Source organism: Glycine max, chromosome 2 (genome assembly GCF_000004515.6).
Source record: "Glycine max cultivar Williams 82 chromosome 2, Glycine_max_v4.0, whole genome shotgun sequence".
NCBI lineage: Eukaryota > Viridiplantae > Streptophyta > Magnoliopsida > Fabales > Fabaceae > Glycine > Glycine max.
Window position 1 is genome coordinate 49365407 of NC_016089.4, and position 22647 is coordinate 49388053.

Sequence of the window (22647 nt, forward strand, 5' to 3'; positions counted from 1 at the left end):
TACAGCTGAATCGCACCCATTTTTCTGGAATAAATCCCAAGATCCGCAAATGGAGCAGCTAATTGGGATGCAACTTAATTCTACCCACTGAAGCACAACACTTATTTTCTGTTAGGCCGTGTTGCTTCGTGCACCTTTTTTCGGAATTTTATTTTTATCTTTTGGATTGGTTATTCCAAAAAATAAATTTTATAATCAGGAATGTAAGTTTACATTTTGAATTGGTCATTCTAAAAGAAGAAAAAAAAACAAACAGTGCAGGAAACAACAACCTACAACTCATCTTGCAAAATTAAGCCCAAATCTGATTTAAACAACAGGAGGATTCAAAATAAAACTCTCTGTTACATTCATTTTATATATTTGATTTCTGTAAATTTGTTTCTTTAGTTTTTCATTTTTTTTTTTAAGATAGTGTGGACTGTGCCCCCTTCAAAAAAGATAGTGCGGAATGTAGATGATAATTTTTTAGGACCACTTTGGGCTGCATGGTAGTCTTTCTGTTCAAACCCAATCTTAAAGTTGGTTGTAGCCTGTATAGGTCACAAAATCATCTAAATTATATTAGGCCCCCTAATTTCTAGGGCTGGGTCTGTCCCTGTTTAGACTCATCCTAAGAGTTATTGTGTTCAGGGGTTAGTTAGACTTTTTTATTATTATTATTATATAAACAAAAGAAATATTGAAAATTGAATTTCAACTGCATAGTATTATATATCCTCTTTACCAAAAAAATATATATCTCCTTGTTAGAATGAAAAGTTATACATATAATTCATGTAAGGCTGACTCCCTGTTTTATTAAATTTCTGACCTAAAAATGAAATGTAAAGACTGAAGAGAGAGTGTAGCATGTAAGATTAACAGCACGTGCAAGAAAGGGACCTACCTTTGCCAGATAAGCTTTGCTCCCCTGTGGTGTGAACAGATAAAATATTAGTTTCAAAAGTAAACAACACCCATTCATTCTATTTATATTTAAATATTAATTCATCATTAAGGATACATCTATTTATAATAATCAGTATGATTATTGACATATAACGCTCAAATTTTTATTTTATACTTATTTTTAAGTTTTTTTTTACAGAAATTTATGAGTTTTTTTAATCACAATTTAAAATAAATTTGAATTAAATGATTTTTATGCACTCTATATATGAAGATATCACCCTCTCAATTATGGACACTAGTTAGTAAGTTAGCATGTCCTTACTTAATTAGATTCGTTCCCTCTGTCCTCATGTTGCTTTGCATTATATATCCAAGGAATTTATTGCCCTTTTGCATATTTTAGTCAATTCCACACAGCTTTCACACTTAGTTTTCTCACTAAGGTATTTGTGTAAGATATTTAATTTGTTTTTGTTTTTTTAGTAGTTGAAAAACTTATTTGACGTAATTGATTTTTTTTAGTAGTTGAAAAACTTATTTGATGATTCGGTAAATAAATTTTTTGTAATAATTTTTAGTATTTTTTTGAAATGCTATTTTAAGTAATATTTTTTAAAATGCTAGCTTCTAACTTTTAGTTTTTTTTTTATATTTTTTTTATTTTTGTCCTTAATATATTTATCAAATTTTCTTATTACTTTTTTTAAAAAATAAATCATAATTTTATTACTTTCATGTCATTTATATTTTTAGTTATTTCAACAAATAATTTTATCGAACATTTACAATTTAATAAGCTAATTTTTGAACTTCCAATTATCAATTAACTTTTCAGCTAATTTTGTTAAATATAGTCAAAATCAAATTATCAATAAGTGTTTGTGTTATGAAATATTTTTTAATTAACATAATGCACATATAAACATTTTTAATAATTGATAGTTGTATATTTTTTTTTAGAAATTTATATATTTTTCATTTTCATCAAATTACATAATAGTTATATATGCTAAATTTATTAATTTTTACAAATTATATATAAAAGTTAAGACAAATACTAACAAGTGTCGTAATGACACTAGTTAAAAATTTAAATAATTTTTTTTTGGGAGAAACATAATTATAATTTTATGAATTTTTTTTACATTCTCTTATAATTTAAACATTATTTTTTTTCTTTTTGTAAATTAATTTTTTTCTTTTGAACAATGTTGTTAGGATACTGATTAGTAAAATTTAATAATTAATGATTGATTGTATAAACTTTTTACATTAACATTGTATATGAAAGTTGAACTCTTTTTTTTTTATTGAATTGACTTATTAGTAGTATATAGTTTTCTTTTAAAAATACATCTATAAGTCACATGCTTAGCGTACGTAGTATTCGAATGTCCATTATTCTTAAAAGAAATAGAAAATACTTGTGAATAAAGTTTTGACTTTTGAATGATGAATTTGCAATTGTAAGATACTGCTATCAAGGGGGGCTGCATGCATGAGCATGCCATGCATGGTTGTGAGGTTTACAACTTACAAGTCAGATTCCGTATATAACATAATCAATTGATAAAATGGTGACATCGGCAATAGCGTCATCGTATTACTCTAAAAAAAGAAAAAAGAAAAAAGAAAAAAGAAAAAGAATAGAACGTTATCATGATCGTGCCGTTTAGGATCAGTGCCTATTGGTATTTTTGGTTTGTTTTCAGAATGTATTCTTGGCTGGGTTGTAGTCGTAACAGAGAAATGTACTACTGAAAATTACAAAAGAAAAAGAAAAATTACCTCTTAAGCTCATTTGTAATTGTTCGTGGCAATTAAAATATTTTTTTTATAAAGAATTATAATTTGATGTAATTGAATTTTTGAATTTCACTGAAAGAATGGAATTTGTTTTAAAAAAAATTAAAAGTAAATTCCATCACTTATATAACATTATGATCAGAGAATTCAAATGTATCTCCATCCATGTGATTCAATATTGACTTTTAACATAATCAGGTTGACTTATTTTTCGTTTGATAATGCGATATGGCAGCCGCGTTGAATCCATAAAAAGTGGATCGCGCCAATGTACGTTGCAAGTCAATTAGTTGAACGTACACATACTTATATATAAGTGTACGCGTGATGGTGAATAATCGTACTTCTAAGTTCTAATTAAGAAGAATCCGAACTTAATATTGAGCTCTTTAATTTCACTAATTTGAGGAAAACATGACTATGAAGGTAAGCAACTTGCTTAATTCATTAAATTTCAGTTTGTGTTTTTCCTCTTTGTCAAGAAAGTTTCAATTTGACTTATCTACAATTCCAGAACAATTTCCAGTTTTGATGATTCTACATAAGTTTCAGCTAATTCCAGATATACATATATGTATACATGTTAATTAATTATGAAATGTTCTACTTCTAATGGAGCAGCAAAAGATCGTAATTGAGGTGCCACTCCACTGTGAGAGGTGCAAGAAGAAGATTATGACCATATGCACTATGGCAGATGGTAAGTTTATCGAAAATCATTTTTATTTTATTTCGGTGACTAATTAAATTAAATATGGCTTAAGTTATCAGTATTAATTATTTGTGCTGCACATGATTTATAATTAATTGTTTTTGGATCATATGATGTTTATATATATAGGTGTCACTTCGGTTACTTTTCAAAGGGAAGAGAAAGAAAAAGTGGTTATTATAGGAGAAGGAATAGATGCAGCTGGGGTAGCAGCATGTTTGAGGAAGAAGGTGAACAAGTATGCTAGGCTAGTTAGTGTGGCCAATGATACATGAAGAATATTGAAGAGAGTTCACACACACGTGTGTGTGTGTGCGTGTGTGAATTTGTATCTTTATATAGTTTTTGTGTGTGTTGTTATTTCTAATATTCATGTGGGGGTTAGAAAGTGATTTATTTGTTAATGTTTTCCTAAATTAATAATCAAAATTGTATCGATTATTGTTTGTGCCATGGTTGATTTTGTAGAAATTTTATGTACCTCACGTTAGTAAGGAGCATGCTTGTTTACCTTGCATAAAAATGATATTAATTTGTTATCTTTTAGAAAACACACACTCCTGATCTATATTATCTTGATCCGTTGCACAATCTTTTTAAACTAAACTGTCAAATTTTAATTAGTATATCACGATCTATATATTATCCCATTACTAATATTGTTTTATGTCTTCAATTTGTTCATGATGTGGGAAATGTCTGGGAGAATTTATTTGAAATTGTAAAGAAAAAGATTGCTGACCTTTTTATAATATATCTTTAATTTATTTTAACATGTATTATGAAAAGTTTATCAAATAAGTCTTTCTTTTAACTAATTTTAGTATACTTTACAATTTTTTTGAAATATACTTCACAATTAAATTTTAAAATTTTCATTTGATAAAAATTTATTAAACAGGTGTTTAATAAAACAGGTGTTTAATAAAACAGTTTATATACATATATTCAAAAACTTCCTTGATGATATATTTTCTTAATTTCTTCTATGTGGACTTGCTATCAATATTGTTTCTTTTTTAAAAAGCCGAAACGTGTATACGCTGAATGAATTGACAGCTGATGCCATGGGGGTTCGATTCAATTCCCTCAGTTGTAGTAGTTTCTTCTGTTTACCTTTTTGTTTACTTTTCTCCACTAGCCAAGAAAAATGAATTTTATAGCTCGAGCATCATTGGCAAGGGAATTAAATTATGTCTCCTTCGAGTTTAATTTTAAAACGCACACTTTTAAAGATAAATAAAAATTATAGAAGCAAAATTCACTATGCTTGTACACATTTATATATTTTGAGCAAAACATTAAGGACTCGTTCATTAGAGAAGAATGGAATGATAAAAGAAATGAATTGAAATGAAAATTTTAAATTAAAATAAAATGTAAAAATATGAATCTCACATTAGTGTTATTTTTTTCACTCTCTTTCTCTTTAAACGAACCCATCATAAAACAAAAATCATGATACATGTCTACAAATTCAACTAGCAAGGACAATTCATACTGGCCAAACTTGCTTTTCAAGGTGTCAAATGATTTTGTGGGAAAAAAAAGATAATATTTGATTGTTTCCTGGCTCGATCTGTTTGCCCCCTAAAGGTACATTTGACTACATTAAGCTGAGAATTTTAATATGAAGTTCCGTTTCAAATTTACTTTTAAAATAAAAATATTCAAACATAAATTCCTAATGTCATAAACGAAAAAAAATGCTATTTTCTAATATATCTTTATACAAAAAATGCGGTCCGAGATGGCTCACATTTAAGCAAATACACGATTTATTTATCATCAACCTCGAAAACACTAGTGGCACGCTTCCTTGAATATTTTATAAATAAAGAATCAAAACCGGGAGTTAAGAGTGAAACAGGATTGCTTCAAAAAAAAAAAAAAAGGAGTGAAATAGGATTGAATAAAGTACAATTTTGAAGTTCACCATTAATTGATAAGGATTAAAATTTGGGGGAGATAAAGACAAATTGTATTAGAACCAAAAAGAAGAAACGTATAATCTATCAAAATATATTCCAGCATCACAAATTTTACATCTACCTCCAATTAGTTAATCTGGTGACAGATTCTTTACCAGTGATAGGAAGTGAAAATTGTTTTTAAGTTATTCCTCCAAATTTGTGAAGAAACACAAGTAAATTACTGTGTTTCAACAGTGCTAAGTTATTGTGTGTGAGTGTGTGTATATATATCTTATGAGAGGAAACATTTTATATATATGAGAGGGGGTTGGGAAGAATGGCTATGGTTTTGATCAAACCTGACATCTTTATTATACCAAAGACTTTCGTTAGCAAAGACGCCTCAAATTCGTCTTTTGCAAGGTTTTACATGCTTGAACTCATTGCTTCTCATTTTGAACATGTATCTCAATTTTTTCATCTTATAGGCTGTTGCAAAAATGGCACAAAAGCATGCCAGGTATAAAGAAAGGAGAAAAAATATGAATAACGGACAAACTTAACCTCTGTTAGAATTTTCCTGATCAACTAAATATTCACTAGAAATGTCATCCTGTGGTGTCTTTGCAAATGTATCTCCGTCATATTCTGCATCATTGTCTGAGTTTGCATCACTCCTCCATTTTCTTTTCATGATTTTGGGGATCATGCGAGTTACTTTAGTCTCCAACATTTCATCATTATTATTTATGTGTTCAAACCGAACAGCGCTCACCTTTCTGGCATTTCCAGCTAGTATCTGCACCAAAGACAAAGAAGCTGTGTGTTTTCGATTCCAAAGACGAAGGGAATGGGGGAGGCTAAGGATAAGCTCCAGATTCAGTTTATTACTTCATACAGATTGCCAAAAAAAAACAGTTAATTTGAAACCATATGAATGTGGCTCACAAGTTTAAAAATTGCAATAATTATGCAAAACATAATTCCAATCCCGAGACAACATAGAACCCTACAAAATGGAAAAGCTGTAGAGTTGACAAGCTAACAATATACCAAGTCCTCTGACATGGCTTCACTAACAATATGTTCAAAAACCAGAAATCAAAGCACAAACTTGTTGATCAAGCTTTTTGAAGAAAATCGCATTGACATCTTTAGTGTAGCTTGAGAAATAGTACTGAAAAAAGGGTACATGCAACTTATGCAAGTATACTGTAGTTGTATTATGCTATCATCATACTTGCTCTCACCATCCATTCTCTCCAACTTTGCACATATATAACCAAAAAACAATAGGACTACCCTGAGTGGAATTTTAAGATAGCAACAGACTGATTACCTCAAGTTTGAAACTCTGGTTCTTCTCCTTCTGATCCTGCTGGTCAGCATTGGACTCATTGTTATCATCTTCATCTTCCCTTTCAAGAACTACTTTGATGCACTCACCTGTCCTTGGAATGTATCCAAATGCTTCACACACAAAGCCTGATACCGTCTCATATTGGTGACCCTGAAATAGCAGATGTCACCTAAGTATCAAGAAGCCTGAAATTCTTCATCAGACTTAGCAATATGAACAGTAAGGAAAATTAATTCCAATGAGCTGATTGTCTCTCAACTCAACTCTAAGCCCCAGGATTTATGAAACCCAATTGTTGTTAACAGCATAAATTTCTCCAAAAATATAGCAAAGTTGCTTATTTTCCCAATTTAGTACACAACTTGTGTAGAAATAACAAACTAGCATAAGAAATGTATTGATGTGATGCCTATTTGAAATCCAAGGAAGCGGATGAAATTTTTGAGAAGCAAAGATGGGTCTACGATGCTACAATGATTCTGAAGGGCAAATTCATGAACTTAATTATTGATATACTACTAATAAGAAGTTGTGATCTTGGATATTTTCCCCTTAAGAAGCAAAAGCTGACTAGATAGTCCAACTAAGAAGGTCACACTAGCTCCAGTCAAATAAGCAGGGTCATCATCAAAAGACAAATATGTCAGTTGCATGCAAAAAGAAGTGGCAAACCTCTGGCATCTTGATGTTCAAATCTTCAGAGAGCTGATCAATGGATGTGTTTGCATCCACATCAAAAACACCCTCAGCTCGCATTACAATGTAACCAGTTTTTTTCTGTATCTCCTCCTGTAGGAATAACCAGGAAAGAATGTAAAAAGGTTCTTTAATAAAAAATTAGCAAGCAGAAAGTAGTTTTAGTCATAAAAAATCAAATGCATAACTAGGCAATAATAGCTAAATTCAAAGTCCATTAATAGTTATAGTCTTCAAGTCCATATTTTGGATAGTATTGATGTGATATCCCACTGATATCAGTAGTTTCAGTGTTAGTATTCAGCATATGTATCATTTTCTATCTTCAGTCTGAGCTAGTTTTTATCAGTTGCCCAGAAATTACGTGTAGGATTACTGGCAGCGTCAGAATCAAACCTAGCTTAAGTTGTATACTGATATCTGTTTTTCTATCAAAGTTGCATTCTATCTTCCAGAACCCTTTTGCACTTACATGCATTATTATCACCTTTTACACAGCATTACTGGTCATCCTCTCATTTACTGCAATTTCATACTCATATTTACACTATGATGCTTTGAAGAGTTTGTATTTGAACATTGAACATGGCTAAGAAAAAATTATTTTACTTATATTTATTTTTATCAAAAAAGATTTCCTAGTTATGAAATAACATCATAAACCCATCATTGCTCAAATAAACATTGATCCATCTCAATAGTTTGACCTCTTTATTTCCTTCTGGAGAGATTCTGTTACTTTACACTTCAGTTCGTTGTATACTTGAAAAAACTTACTTTTTAACTGCTTTGAATTATATCAATCTGAAGCCATGAAAATAGAAAGCCTAAAACACAAGCTGGACTTTTAGCAAAGCAATTAGTAGCCATTAAACAGTAGATTTGTTAGCATCTAAATTAGTAGCCATTCAAAGCAGTAGATTATGGGACAATAACTAAGAAAGGTATACAAATATTATGCAGTCAGGACAAATGAATATTCCATAAAAAAAACTGTTGCTGAACAAAGAGTGCAGAATAAAAAGAATCTTTTGTTTCTTTTTTTGGGTGAAACAGAGTAAAGATGGATGAATTCAATATATGCTTCACTTTCAGTTATTTAAAAATAAATTTAAAAGAAACAAAGTAAAGATTAAGCACAAGCATTTACCTTTGAGTCATTTTCATCAAATATTTCACCAACAATTTCCTCAACAACATCTTCGAGTGTTACAATCTGTTAGATGGCAAAATCAATAAGACATCTAGATTTGATAAACTGAAAGTTGTTAGAACTTATAAGCAGATTACATGGAATGGATTTCAGAAGACTTGGAGAGTCTAGTTACAATCTAATAAACTGTCCGAAGACGTAAAACTCTCTCTTGATTTAGCTATCAATAATAAAAGTGGTTTATGTCTACACCCATTCTTGAACCAGTCATTGCTAAATGCAACAGGTGTGTGGAATGGTGAACCATAAAATCATTTAAAAAATGAACTCAAAGGATCGAAGAAACACTGCCATTAGACATTCAAACTTAATTTTAACAAGAACTAGGAAAGATAAAGGCAAGCGGATGAAGAGAATAGTGGGTAAATAAGAACATTTAGTAAATCAGAATAGCCTGCCTTATAACCAGAAAGACTTTTGGTTTTATTACAATGATTTTGGATATGTAAAGTTAGAGAAAAAATAATTTAAATTATATTAGAGAACAAGACACAGCGTATAGTACAACATATTACAAGAGAGAGCTGTAGCACACTTAGAGATGTATAAAAACTAATATTTCTACAGGATTATTTATGAATATTCTTGCAATAGTTCACGATGACGGGAATGATCTCAATGTTGATTCTGTTAGCTTTTATTTCAAATTAGCATTAAAAAGAGGTTGATAAATAATTGGAAAAGATTTTGAAAGAAACTAAACCAATAGGGATAGCATGTTCAAATTGATATCTTTCATATACTTCTTTTGGGGTCAATGGTTGTAATTAGCAGTGTATGCATCACCAGTGAATCATAAATTTACAGATTTATATTCATATTTATGTCAGACAAAAAGATTGAAGTTGGTTGTATTCTGGATTGGTGTGCACATACCCCCACAGTTCCACCATACTCGTTAAGAACAACCGCCATGTGAACCTTCCTGATTCTGAACTCTCTAAGAAGATTCCAAACAGACATTGAATCTGCAAATCAGGGATTTATTAACATTCTGCACCAAGTTAAACAGATATAGATGTATTCCTATCCCAGACAGTTCAACCAGTTTAACAATTCAATTCCCATATGAGGAGAAAATCAGGGATTTTGATCATTAAGTTTAGTCAAGACATAGTAAGTCAGCTGCTGCTTAATTCTTTGTCCATACATTAATGAATAATTCATCATAAAATACTAGCACATGACAGAATGCCAAATTGTTGAACATTCCCCTGCTACCCTTCCAATTGGTGAGTCTGTATTATAAGTTTGTCACAGGGCATTAAAGATATTGTGAAATTTATCAACGGAAAATAATATATCTTGATGAAACAAAGATAGCATATTAGCATGTTTAAATTTTAAAATAGATGCTGAAGTGGCAAGAAGGACAATTCAGAGCCTCCAGCAGAATCTATTCTGAAAATGCACTGACATATATGGAGTAACACAATCAACACAGCAGAGATGACAACGCAATGAGAGAATAAGAAACTTGCTTTAATGCACCATCAATTTAGATTAACAAAAGGCTAAATGTAAAAAAAGTCTGACAATGGATCTAATAGCGTATTGCTTCTTTTTTGTTGTTCCTCACCTGGCATAGTTGGCCCAATTATAGTCATCAGGTAAAATAAATAATGTTTTATATGTACAGTGGCTACGTTGCATGAATATGGGTGAGCATAGGTAATATCAACATGAATGATGAAAAAAAGTTACCAGGTACAAAATAAGCAGGTTTGTGAGCCATATCTCCAACCGTAGTACTTTCTAGCAACTCACCCTTCAAAATCAAACAGATTATAGTTCTGCAAACTATGAGATTGGGGGATATAATTAATAAGTAAAGCACTTGTAACTCAATAAACATGATGAGTAAAATCTGCCAACCTTTTGAACATAATCCAGCAGATCCATTGCATATGCTATACCCATTATATTATCAACACGTTGCTCAAAAACAGGTACCCTAGGAAACGTGTCATGATTCAATTAGCACATTGGAAAAGTAAAATCACTGTAAATTTGAAACCTGGAAATCTTCAAAATACCTTGAGTACTGATGTGTGACCCACAAGTGATGAAAGTCTACCAGGCTTGAACTTGCATCAATTGCAACAACATCAACAAGAGGTGTCATAACCTCTCTGACATGTGTGTCTTTTATCTCTAACACATTTTCAATCATATCCTGTAATATTATATATATATATATATATATTTGAGATGCTTAAATTTTAACAGACAAATAAAAATGGATTAAAATATCTATAACAATCAATGAAGATAAGGCTTTTGCAAGTGTTGTAAAGAAGTGTGACAATAATGTAACATACATCATTATCAGAAAATATGATGGGGGCTCATTCCATATGGAAAATTGAAAATTTATATATGCTTTATGAAATTTTATTTTCTATAAATGAGAGAAAAGGCTAAACATTTTGAAGACAAATATATAATGATATTATTAGAATATTAAACCCAATATTCATTACCTGTTCTTCCTCCTCTATTGCCCCACTTAATTCTGCACCTCTTAGCATCAATTTTAGCTCATCTTCAGTTACATATGGCTCACTGGTAAAGCAAGCAATAACTTTAGTGTTGAATTTTAAAAAAATCAACAAGAATATGTCCCACAATCATTGCTTCAACAAACAGATGCCACTTTCCACATGATTTACATACTAAGGTGGCAAACCACAGTTGCTCTTTCAAACCAGGGTTCAAAAATACATAAAAGGAAAAAAAAAACAGTTACTCCCTTGTGCCACATCATTCAACCAAATTTGGAACCCAAAAACAGAAAAACTGTTAACCATCTACCACGTATAAATCCCTCATAATTAATAAAATAATTTTAATTTTCCCATTTGTTCTCTTTGTCATAACATTTAGGAAAAACTCAACCTTAGGAAATGGACAGTTATCATGGAGCATGGGTGAAAATAAAAGAACACCATCCTTAAGATGAAGGAACTAAGATTTAGTTAGCATCAGATTAAAATTAGATTTCACAAAACATCCATAAAGAAGCAAAAGAAATAGATATAATATGATAAAAGAAGATTAATCTCTGGCTATCTTTTCAACAGACCTTCTTCCTTTTAGGCCAAGCAATTTCAGCATCCCCATTGAAAGATAAGTAACAATTCTTCCTACAGGATACAACACCAGGGAAAGCCATGCCACTGGCCTGACCTAGAGGCATTAGGACCAATATCAATATCAATATTTGTTACAAAAGAAGTTGAGGCAGAAATATCATGTAAATATGAATGATGTGTTGTCAAAAATGATTAATCAGCAGCATCATTTCTGTTCCCAAATATTATAAAAGAAAAGGCAAGAAATTTACAACTTACCACAAACCGAGCCACCTCTGTGGCGTTATGAACAGCTATGCTTTTTGGAGTGATTTCAGTGAGAAGCAAAATGGCAACCTTGTTTGATTACAAAGAGAAGAAAGAAATTAGATATATGAAAAAAAAAATTATATGAAAACATACAAACCTGCACACCATATGCACTGTTCTGTGATCAATTTGATGCAATCGATCTGATTGAAAAGATAATTTATGATTCTATTGTAAATCCTATAACAAAACAACAAAAGAATAACATAAAATTAGGCAGGTATATCCTACATCCTATAATGTTGTCTAAACTTCTGTCTATGGAGAGCTTAAATGTATGAATTCAAATAATGAATCATATCATCCCCCCGTTTCTATCTTACTCAAAAGTTAGCTAAGGCACCTTTTTCACAAATTGGTGATAAAGCTAGCAAGCTTTACATGTCAAATTCTTGTTCCCACCACATCAGGAGTTTGCAAGTTTAATGGGCAGCATGTTGATATACTGAAAGATTCAATGTTCCAAATGAATAATAATCAAGTGGCCTAGTGCATCTGAATTTTTGATAATCAAATCAATGCATAAGCCCTTTAAGCATGTTTTGATGTCCTAGAAATAGTAGATTTTTAACATTTGAGCAAGAAAATCAAAACATACAGTCATCACTCCTGTTGCTGCACTGACACCAGCTTCACCAAACATAGCAGTTGCTGCTTCAGTGACAAGAGCAGTTGCCCCAATATTGACCACCCTGCATACAACAAAATACTAGCATGAGAAACATTCTATACTGAAAAAATGATATTTTTCAATGATAAGATCAATGCAAGGAGAATACGTTGTGCCAATAAGTATTGTGGTAAGGAACCGAGTAACATCACTTCGGAGTAGTCTGAAGACACCGTTTTCAGACTCCTTTTCAGCCAACTCACGAACCTTACACATTGTCATAACAGATATTTATAAGAATTCAGGGTTCAAACTTTAATCAGCTAAACTAATCATAGTGAATAACAAATCTGATGTGCAAAATATGCAAGCATGTTAAAGGAAAAGGAAATATAGTAGACTAGTAGTTGATTCTATCAGCAACATTTAATTTCCTTACTAACATATACATGAGTTATGAAATCCCTAACTTTTAGTCATTCATAAATTCTGCAGTGAAACCAATATTTCAATCAAATTATGATGTTATATTAGATTTTAGACATTAGCACAAATACATGAATACAAAGCAATATATGTCTGATATTGTGCTATTATATCAAATCTTGAAAAACTTATATTCTCAATAACTTGAGAAAAGAAGATAGAATATTTAACACAAGAAATCCTGGTGTTGAACTCAGGTACATGGCAGATTAATTTCTGGTCAGTATGATCTAATGCAAGATCCAAACTTCATTTCTTAAAAAATGAGAAACTTTAAGAAATTGGATAGCAAAACAAATTTCATTGTCAAATGTCAACAATGTTACCATCCAATCAAGTTTGGCAACAATCCTTTGGTCAACTTGCCAAATAATTATTTAATAGGTCTATACTGAATAATGCCATAGCAGGGGTACAAAAAAGGGTTTTTGTTTCCTAGGCATAGCTCCTACTTTCATATAACATAAATAGTATCATTCAGAAAAAGGAGGGATAAAATAACAAGATAGATACCTTCCAAGGCCAAAGAGTAGTGATTGAAGTCTCTGCCATTGAGAAAAAAGCTGAAAGGCCCAAAAGCACTGCCAGCACCAAACCTTGCTCCTTAAATATACGAAGAACTTGCAACACTTTAGGCCATGTATTCCTAAGCAAAAGAATGCTCTGTCCAAAGACACCATATCCTGCATTCACAACCCCTTCAACGGCGAAAACTCGTGAACATCCAAACACCAATAACCCACAAACAGTTGCAGCAAGGATGATTCCCCTCTTTAACAATTCCTGTATACAGTTCAAATTGGAGTTGGAAACGACATTTCTATCGCTCAAACAATCACTGCTACTACCTAAACACCTCAGTCGAGTTCTATCTTGTAACTTGGCATCTGCTTCAAAACTTGAAGCATGAAGCCTTGTAAAAGAGGATGGAGCAACACAATTGGGCACAAAGGGAAATGAGTATCTAGTGTTTCTACCCAAAACTTTGATTGGCAAGCTCTTTCGCCGATTCTCATGCGCGGGGTAAAACAATCTGGAACTGGAGGAGAACATTTGGTGACTGAGAACCCAAGATTCGAGTGTCATCATCACTCATAACAGAACAAAAACACCCACCAATTCAAAATCAAAGTTTCGTACAAAGAACTGTAAATAAACTCAATCAAGCTGAGAAAGTAGTTGTATGTTGCTTAGTAATCAAATCACAGAGTGGTAAAAGAATTGGTTGTGTTATGCAACACAGGAAGGGGAACGGCAAAAAAGAAAGAGGAAACGTATATGCGCTAAATAAATTATATTTTGGGGTGTTTTGGAATAAAAAATTGCAAATGTTAAACGGAGAATTGGAGTAAAATTAGGGTTTGGAAGGGAATAGTGGAAACTGGAAAAGGTGGCGCGTGCATTGGTGGCCCTTGGTAGTTGCTACTTGCCAGCTCCCAAGTTCGGCGCAACAAGTGGGTTCTATTTTATTTTCAACTATTTCAGTTTATTTTTCTTCTTAAATATGTTTTATGTTGATGACCAATTAACGAATTGTTATAGCTTAGTTGATTTACAGGGGAATCTAACAGTTAAACAGGATGCGTGAATCTTATAAATTGTTTGATATCATTTAATTTTTATGGATAACAAATTTAATTAATTGAACAAATTCTATAAATTATTATAAACACATGATACTTTCTTTCATTTTCATAAATAAAAAAATAATTTACAAATTTTATTTTTATCTTTAATAATTTTTACTTTACGTTGGAGATCTAATTAATCAATTTTTTATTTTTATAATTATGTTTTAATTGTTTTTATATATCTATCTTTTTTCCCTAAAATATTTAAATTATTTATTATTAATATCTATCAAATATTTTAAAAAATTACTAATACAATCAGTCTTTAATGTTCCTCCTTCACTTTTTATTAACTATTGTTTGTTGAAGGCGAACTAGGATAAAGGAAATTAAAGAGAAAATGGAAGTAAAATGTAAGTTATTAACTGTTTATTTATCATTTTTGTTTCTTTTAGAATATGTTTCTTTATCATCTTTTATTACTAAAGCTATTAAGTTCTGCAAAATTCTGTTCCCGCTCAATCTACATGCAATTCCCGCTCCCAGTCTAGCATCTTTTTCACGTAAACATGCATAAAACATTAGTTTACAACTTATTTTTATTTTTATAAGAAAGACACATATTTAATGTTTACGTTTTTTAATAAGCATTAAATTATTCTTATCCTGACAAGCTTTTTGGTTCAACTTTAAATCACGTGTAACTTCTAAATTTTTAATGACAAGTTACAAAAAACTCTTCATATGCACTCTATTATATAATCAACCAATTATCAGCCAATATCGGGAATCAACTAATTCCAAGAATCAATGCAGAGCTTTACATATTTTATCTTCGCTCTTCAACTGTGCAACGCATATCATTAATGGCTGATTTGAGTATCTAGTGCATTTCACTTGGGAAATTTCTTATGAGCCACTGGGCAAAATTAATTAAAGTATGACATACAATAATGGTAGCCACTATTAATTAGATAATCTCATCCTCTGATAATTTTTTATTCTACTCTACACGGAAATTCTGATCAGTTCCATATACAAATAAGCTTTTCCGGTTAAAATGGCCAAAAGGGTGACAGAAATTTCAAAGATAGTACCTGGAAGGATTGATTGGAGGTGCAAATAAGGGTGATTCGTTTATGGTTCATTCCAGACTTTAAAAATTCTGCAGACATGAATAACATGGAGATGGTACCGCTTGATGCAAAGGTAATCACTCATATATCCTATATGCATCATGCAATCGTTTTTTTTTCTTTCTAAACTCTGTTGTTTAACAGGGTGACAAGGTGCATGTTAATGTCAAAAAGGCTCTAATCAAAGATTTCAAAGATGTTATCCAAGAAGAGAATGCTTACCTATTCGAAAATTTATTGGTTGCTCTTAATAATTTCAAATTTAAAACTACCAGGCACAAATTGAAATTGAAATTTATTGCTTGGTAATGTTATTAATCATGATAAAATATTAATTCCTAGCATGTTAGTGATAGGTCCTTCATCATGGGCATCACATCATTATTAATGTAGCACAAACATCTAGTAAAAATTATGCTTTGAAATATGTTCGCATGATTTTTCTGTTTCAGAAACTAACTTCTAACCATTTAATAAAAAAAAAACTTGGCATGAGTTTCATAAATCAATTGACTGCAAAACGAAAGAAAACAAAAGCACAAACCTATAAACATATAATAGCACGAACTACCTGCAAATCTTGTATATCAACCTCGCCATATGAGGGCCAGGAAGAATCTGGCCGATTTTCATCTACAACAAGGGGAGGCTCACAAGGAATACAAGTATACTGAAGTATTCTTTCTACTGATATAATTTTGTTCTCCATATTGCAGAGATTCCATATCATCCAAGCTTGTATCATGTTCAAATTAAGTCCATATGTAACAGCTAAACCAGCAAGGCCTTCAAAAAATAATTTAAAAGGGAAACAATTATGTTCAATTCCATATTACATTAGAAGATTAAATTTTGATTTCAAACAGATTGGAATAACACACCTGGATCTATGAATCCCTGTGGAATAGATATTAAGAATATTAAGGAAAAGGCAAATGTGATAGAAGACAACATATCCAAGCGGAAGCACAACCATTCCATGGCACCAGCAATATTGAACTTTGGCCTAGAATATCCATCAGTCAATTTCATATTTGTTTCCTGAAATCTTGATTTCTGATCAAAGCTTCTAATAGTTGAAGTGCCAGAAATTGTTTCAGCAAAGTGTTGAATGATTGGGGCTTTGCAGACTGCAACTAAACGTGATAGTTCTCGGGCTGATGCAATATAATATTGCTGCAGAAGTACAAGTTTGTAAGATGTTATCTATTATCACGTAATATTATATAATGGAATGACCTTTGCAAAATAAATTTGGTTCATAAGCTGTGCTGTTGAAGTCATTGCCAGACCAGGATGCAAGTAATGCAAGAAATATGGGTCACAGGTTAATACCTGATAACTACATCGTCAGATTAATACCTGATACCAAATGCTGACTGCTACCACAGGTATAAAGACAACGAAAACCTGCCATGCAACCTGAGACATCACTGCTATAATTCCCAGAAGTTGGACCATAATGAAGGCAAATGATGCAATTTGATAAGGAATGTTTGTATCCAATGCACTTTGATCAGTTGAAGCCTGTAAGAGAACAACAGGAAGAAAGACAAGTGACACAATATCATATAATCTATAGTTGTTGAAACAAATAACAAAATAAAGGGACTATTGATCTAGAGGGAAAATGCTATTTAAGACACAGAAATCATATCTCTAAAAATTATGACAAAAATGGAAAATACATACTCTGTTAAGGATTCGTCCACTTGGAGTGGAATCGAAAAATGACATTGGAGCACGGAAAATGCAGAAGTTCATTTTATTGAAGAGTATAGTAGCTGTTTTATAACCAGCTGTGGCAAGAAGTGATTCTCTGGCAAGGACACAGAAGGAACTTCCAATGGCCAAACCAACATAGACAACTATAAGAGTCGTTCCTTCAACATGTGGCTCCACATCTGCTGAGATGGGAGTCGCCCAAGCCATCCAATAATTACTTCCAATTTGAAGAGCTTGAAAAAGAATCTGAGCCAACAATATGAATGGTACAAGAGCTCCTCCATATGCTGTTGTGATACATTTCCAATAGACTGAAAACCCAACTTTACCTTTCTCTCTTTCTTCTTCCTGAACAAGCTGGCCTTGGAGTTCACTTTTATTGTCTGTTTGACCATTTTGCTCATCTTTGCTAGCCTCTTTTTCTTTAAAACCATGCGTGTCAGAGACGTTTACATCTTGTTCCAACACACTTATTTCATTATATACTGTCGCTCCATCCAATGAATCTAGGGCAGACAAAGCTTTTTTGTGTGCACCAACTAGTTCCATAAAATCAGCACCACTATTAAGCAGATCAGCATACTTTCCACATTGAGTAATTTTCCCATCTTTCATAACCTAACAACAAGGATAACAAGATGGATTAAAAAAACCTATTTTAGCATTGATGACAACAAAATTATGACAACCACTCACCAATATAAGGTCAGCAGCAGGTAAGAACTCCACTTGATGAGTGACATAAACCACTGTCTTTGAACATAAAAGGCCTAGCAAGCATTCCTGCCATAAACAAAACAGAAAGGTTCACTTACATAAATAATACAGCTAGAGTCATGCTGTTGGAAGAACCATATTTCAAAAGATTAAATCAAGGAATATTATTTTTATTCTACAATACACAAACAAATATAGTAGCTCAGGTTATAATATTGCACATAATAAACAAAATAATGAAACCAAGTTACCTTAAAGAGGTGAGATCCTGTGTGAGCATCCACAGCACTAAAAGGATCATCAAATAGATATATATCAACATCTTGGTAAAGTGCACGTGCAATTTGTATTCTTTGCTTCTGTCCACCACTCAAATTTATTCCACGTTCTCCTATAATTGTCTGATCACCAAATGATAAAATCTCCAGATCCTTCTTCAGGGAACATGCTTCAAGTACCTTCTCATACCTTTCCCTATCCATGCGTTCACCAAACAATATATTATCCTCTATCTTGCCGCTTTGTATCCATGGTGATTGAGCAACATAGGCCTTTGTTCCGCAAATCTTAAGGATGCCTGATATCCTTGGTACTTCTCCCAATACACAAGAAAGTAAAGTAGACTTGCCTGATCCAACAGTACCACAGACAGCAACCCTCATCCCATTAAAAACTTTAAGATTTATATTTTGCAAAGTTGGATTAGGGGAAGATAAATCCCAGGAGAAGTTTCCACCAACTACTTCAATCGCTGTATCAGAACTGCCCCAAGGAAGCTTCTCTACAACATCAGACTGTAAGTCGTCAAGACGAAGGAATGACACAATCCTATCAAGAGAAACTTTCGTTTGTGCTATCGTTGAAATTGTATCTGGAAGACGGTAAATGGGCCGTTGAAGAATCTGGAACGTTGCAAGTGCAGACAAGATCTTTCCTGATTCAAGGGGGATCCCCATAAGCATACAGGTACCAAAAGTAACCACGGATACAAATGTGGGGGATCCCCAAAACACAAATGCGGTCACGGCTCCAGTATAAACATTTTTTTTTAGCCAACCTTGTTCATTTTTCCTGAGTTCGGTTATTTTTGATAGAAACTTCATTTCCCATCCTTGTAGTTTGAGGATCCTCATGTTCCTTAGAATCTCAGATGTGGCCTTCATTCTTGTATCTTTTGACTCCATCAACTTCTTTTGAAACTTCTCTTGCAATGATCCCAATGGAGCATTTGCCAACATAATAACAACTGTTGCAACAAAAGCAGCAATTGAAGCCAGCCCAAGGTTTTTATACAAAATCAACAGGGCTAATGTAACTTGCAGAGCCACCATCCACAAATCATGGATAAACCAACTGAAAACACCAACTCTTTCCGCATCAACAGTCATGAAATTGATTATTTCCCCAGAAGTGTGGTCCTGCTTTGATTGACAAGAAAGGGTAAGAGCCTTATTATAGATCATCGTGACAAGAAGTGCTCGGATTCGGAGTCCAACTTGCTGCAACCTAAAGGACCTATGCAATTCGGTCAGGCACTCCACAAGCTTTGCAAAGAAAAATGCAGAAACCAAAAAATACCCCTGGTTTTCATACAGCCGTTGTCCATCGAGGTACTGAACAAAACCATCAATGAGATATGGACCAACATAAGAAGCCAAAGTGTTTAACAATACAAGAAAAGCTGTGATAAGAATCTCCTTCCATGCTGAAATTATTAACGACTTCACCAACTTCAGTGTGGTGACACTATTAATTCCACCACAATCAGCCTCAACTTTCTCTCTGAAAGTTGGAAAAGTACCAATTACACTATCTCTGCTGTCTAGTTGAGGAACATCCTCAAGGTCCAGGGTCTTCTGATTACCAACGGCTATAAGAGGACCTACCCAAGAGAAGGTAAGAATGCTCAAAATTCCAGCATATGAGAAAGGGGTAACTGTGTCCCCACCCTTGGTCTCTTTTGACTCCAAGGAATCAGAATTCAAAAGAGGTTCCTGAATGCCGTTATCAACATGAACCTCGTTTTTCACAAAATACCCCACGTAACAGAAGAACAAACCAACACAAGTGGACACCAGAAACCAAGTACTGTGTTGGCAGAGAAACGCGTCTCCCAGACATAACAACAATGTCCACCACGATGCAATAGCAAGAAACAAAGAGGTAGAAAGCGCACCAGGCTCTGAAGAAGAACGAGAACCTTTTTTCTGCGAAACTGAAAAAACCCTTTTGCAAGCAAACACAAACAACTCCCCAAGCAAGCGTTTTCAGCGCCAAATCCAAAAGGGTCATGCAGAGCTTTTCTTCTGACCAGCCACCTTTATACCAGTATAAGTAGTTAAGCAAACAGAAGATGAAATTGAAAGCGGAAACACCAAGCGAACAAAACACGGTCATTTTGATAAGGGTGTTGTTGGGTTTCTCCTTAGACTCGTCCCTGGCACCTGCTGTGAATTTCCTCAAAACCCATGACAGCAAAACCGCCACGAGCAACAGCAGGTGGAGGAAACCGGACAAGCCATGAAGGAAAATGGGTTTGAGCAGAATAGCAGTGGAAAGGTGTACGTGGGAAAGTGACAACATAGTGTACTAGGATCTAGGAAGGAATGGAATACTAGATAGTACGGAAGATGAAATTTTTTAGGTTATGAAGAGTGTGTGCGCAGAGAAGGGAAGTGCAGTCAAAAAGGAGTTCCTTGGGAAGATGGTAACGTGGTGAGCAAGAGTGGAGTTGAGTTGACGACAAGGCCAAGGTGGAATTTAATTGAATTAATAATAAATGTTAGGTTATCATAATTTACATTAAATTCTAGATTCAGACTTCATTACTATTCTTTAATTTTTTAAAAGTTGATAGCTGCTCTCCCTTGTAGAATAGTTGCGAAGTGGGGTACCTTCTTTTGTTGTTGTTCAACTTGTAGAAGGTGACGTGAAATTGCAGTAGAATATTAAAATTTTTAACTTTCTATACAACTTCTTGGTCTACATTAAAAATATTAATGTGTCCACAAAAAAAAAATCATGCACCACATAATCAACCCTTACTTTTGTTCAAAAGTGGAGCAGGTTGAATGGATGATGGTCAACAGTTCTACGATGATTGGCTATCTACATGGTTGAATGGAACTGATTGTGAAGTGGTAGCTGAGATTTACAACCTGCTATGGCAGTGAAGAAATCATAGGCTGTTTGATTGAGAGTAGATTTTGGACAGTGGAGCATGTTACCGCAAAAGCTGATACTCTTTTAGTCTTCAAAGGGGCGCATGATTTTGATCAATCTTTATAAGTTTCCACCCAAAGATCTAGTTAAATGGAACATTGCTTGATGCCTCAGAGAAAAAGACCAAATTAAGGTACAGGATTTGGTAAAATTTATTTGAGATTGGAGGGTTGATGTTTTAGCATATCCGCAACCAATGTCATGCCCGAATGTGTTCAACCAGATGTTGCTGAGGTACTTTGTTTGAGATTGGCCATAATCAAACAGATTGCAAGAAACTGCATGCATGAAGCATGATACATGGCAGAAAGGGTCATAGCTACTTTGCAGCTTTGAGTTTAAGGAGACATATTGAATGCAGGACTTTCCTCACCAAGTTGCCATCCGAATTAAAAAAAATCCTCACTTTATGTTTCCCCCCCTAAAATCACCAATACAAATAAATATTAGATATTTAACTATTTTAAATTTAGTAAAGTAAAATTATAAATATTTTTACAAAATTCTTTTAATTTCAATTTATTTGAAAATTTTATTTTATATTAAAATCTTTTTTTCATCTTAAATTTCATTTATTTGTACTTTTAAATTATTTTTTTTAATTTTCTTAAATTTGTTCTAAATTTTCTTCTTGAATTTACACTATTTACATAGTAGTTAATATTTTCAGTTAATTATTTAAATGAATTGTATACAGTACATTTTATAATTTTCAATGTTTTTATTCTTCTTGTTAAATTACACTATTTACACAGAATATTGCATGAAACTATTCGCGCCTTTCTTACTTGTCGTTGTTCTCATAAATGCTCACGGTAGAACAAATATTATCTACAAACTACGAATTAACAAAGCACTACCGATGAAGATAAGAAGAAGAAAAAATCCAAAGTACTACCAATATCAGAGGACCTCATATTGATATGTCCACCACTTATTAACTATTTCATTGGTTATTACATTTCTAGTTATTCTTTAATAAATGTTTTATTATTGTTTTTCTTGATAAATTTATTATTATCTTAAAATCAAGTCCTTTTTTTCTTATAACATGTTACTGCTCCTCTTTATTTTACGTCCTTTAATATGGATTTTTTTTAAAAAAAAAAGAGAAGTCCCCCCTCGCCTACACCGAATTATATTTTTAATATTTTATTAAAATATTAATCATCAAGTTTTTGG

The 22647-nt window shown here is 32.7% G+C and overlaps 1 protein-coding gene and 1 pseudogene across 2 annotated transcripts; one reads left to right on the forward strand and one right to left on the reverse strand.

The window, feature by feature from the left end:
* The first annotated feature begins 3040 nt into the window (after window positions 1-3040).
* Window positions 3041-3961, forward strand: LOC102669549 (heavy metal-associated isoprenylated plant protein 47). The gene is made up of 3 exons (XM_006575643.3): window positions 3041-3126; window positions 3322-3400; window positions 3542-3961. Exons 1-3 carry the CDS (start codon window positions 3115-3117, stop codon window positions 3685-3687), a joined length of 237 nt encoding a protein of 78 aa, XP_006575706.1. The 5' UTR covers window positions 3041-3114; the 3' UTR covers window positions 3688-3961.
* Window positions 3962-5672: 1711 nt separating this feature from the next.
* On the reverse strand, window positions 5673-20954 carry LOC100817653 (ABC transporter C family member 3-like; annotated as a pseudogene). The gene is made up of 20 exons (XR_413354.4): window positions 18495-20954; window positions 18223-18309; window positions 17494-18144; window positions 17164-17328; window positions 16683-16977; window positions 16373-16587; window positions 13608-13877; window positions 12778-12875; window positions 12597-12690; window positions 11948-12025; window positions 11680-11783; window positions 11078-11159; window positions 10631-10770; window positions 10470-10548; window positions 10299-10362; window positions 9471-9562; window positions 8532-8597; window positions 7358-7474; window positions 6665-6835; window positions 5673-6124 (listed from the first exon to the last, which is right to left on the reverse strand). The product of XR_413354.4 is annotated as an ABC transporter C family member 3-like (transcript).
* Window positions 20955-22647: the final 1693 nt, after the last annotated feature.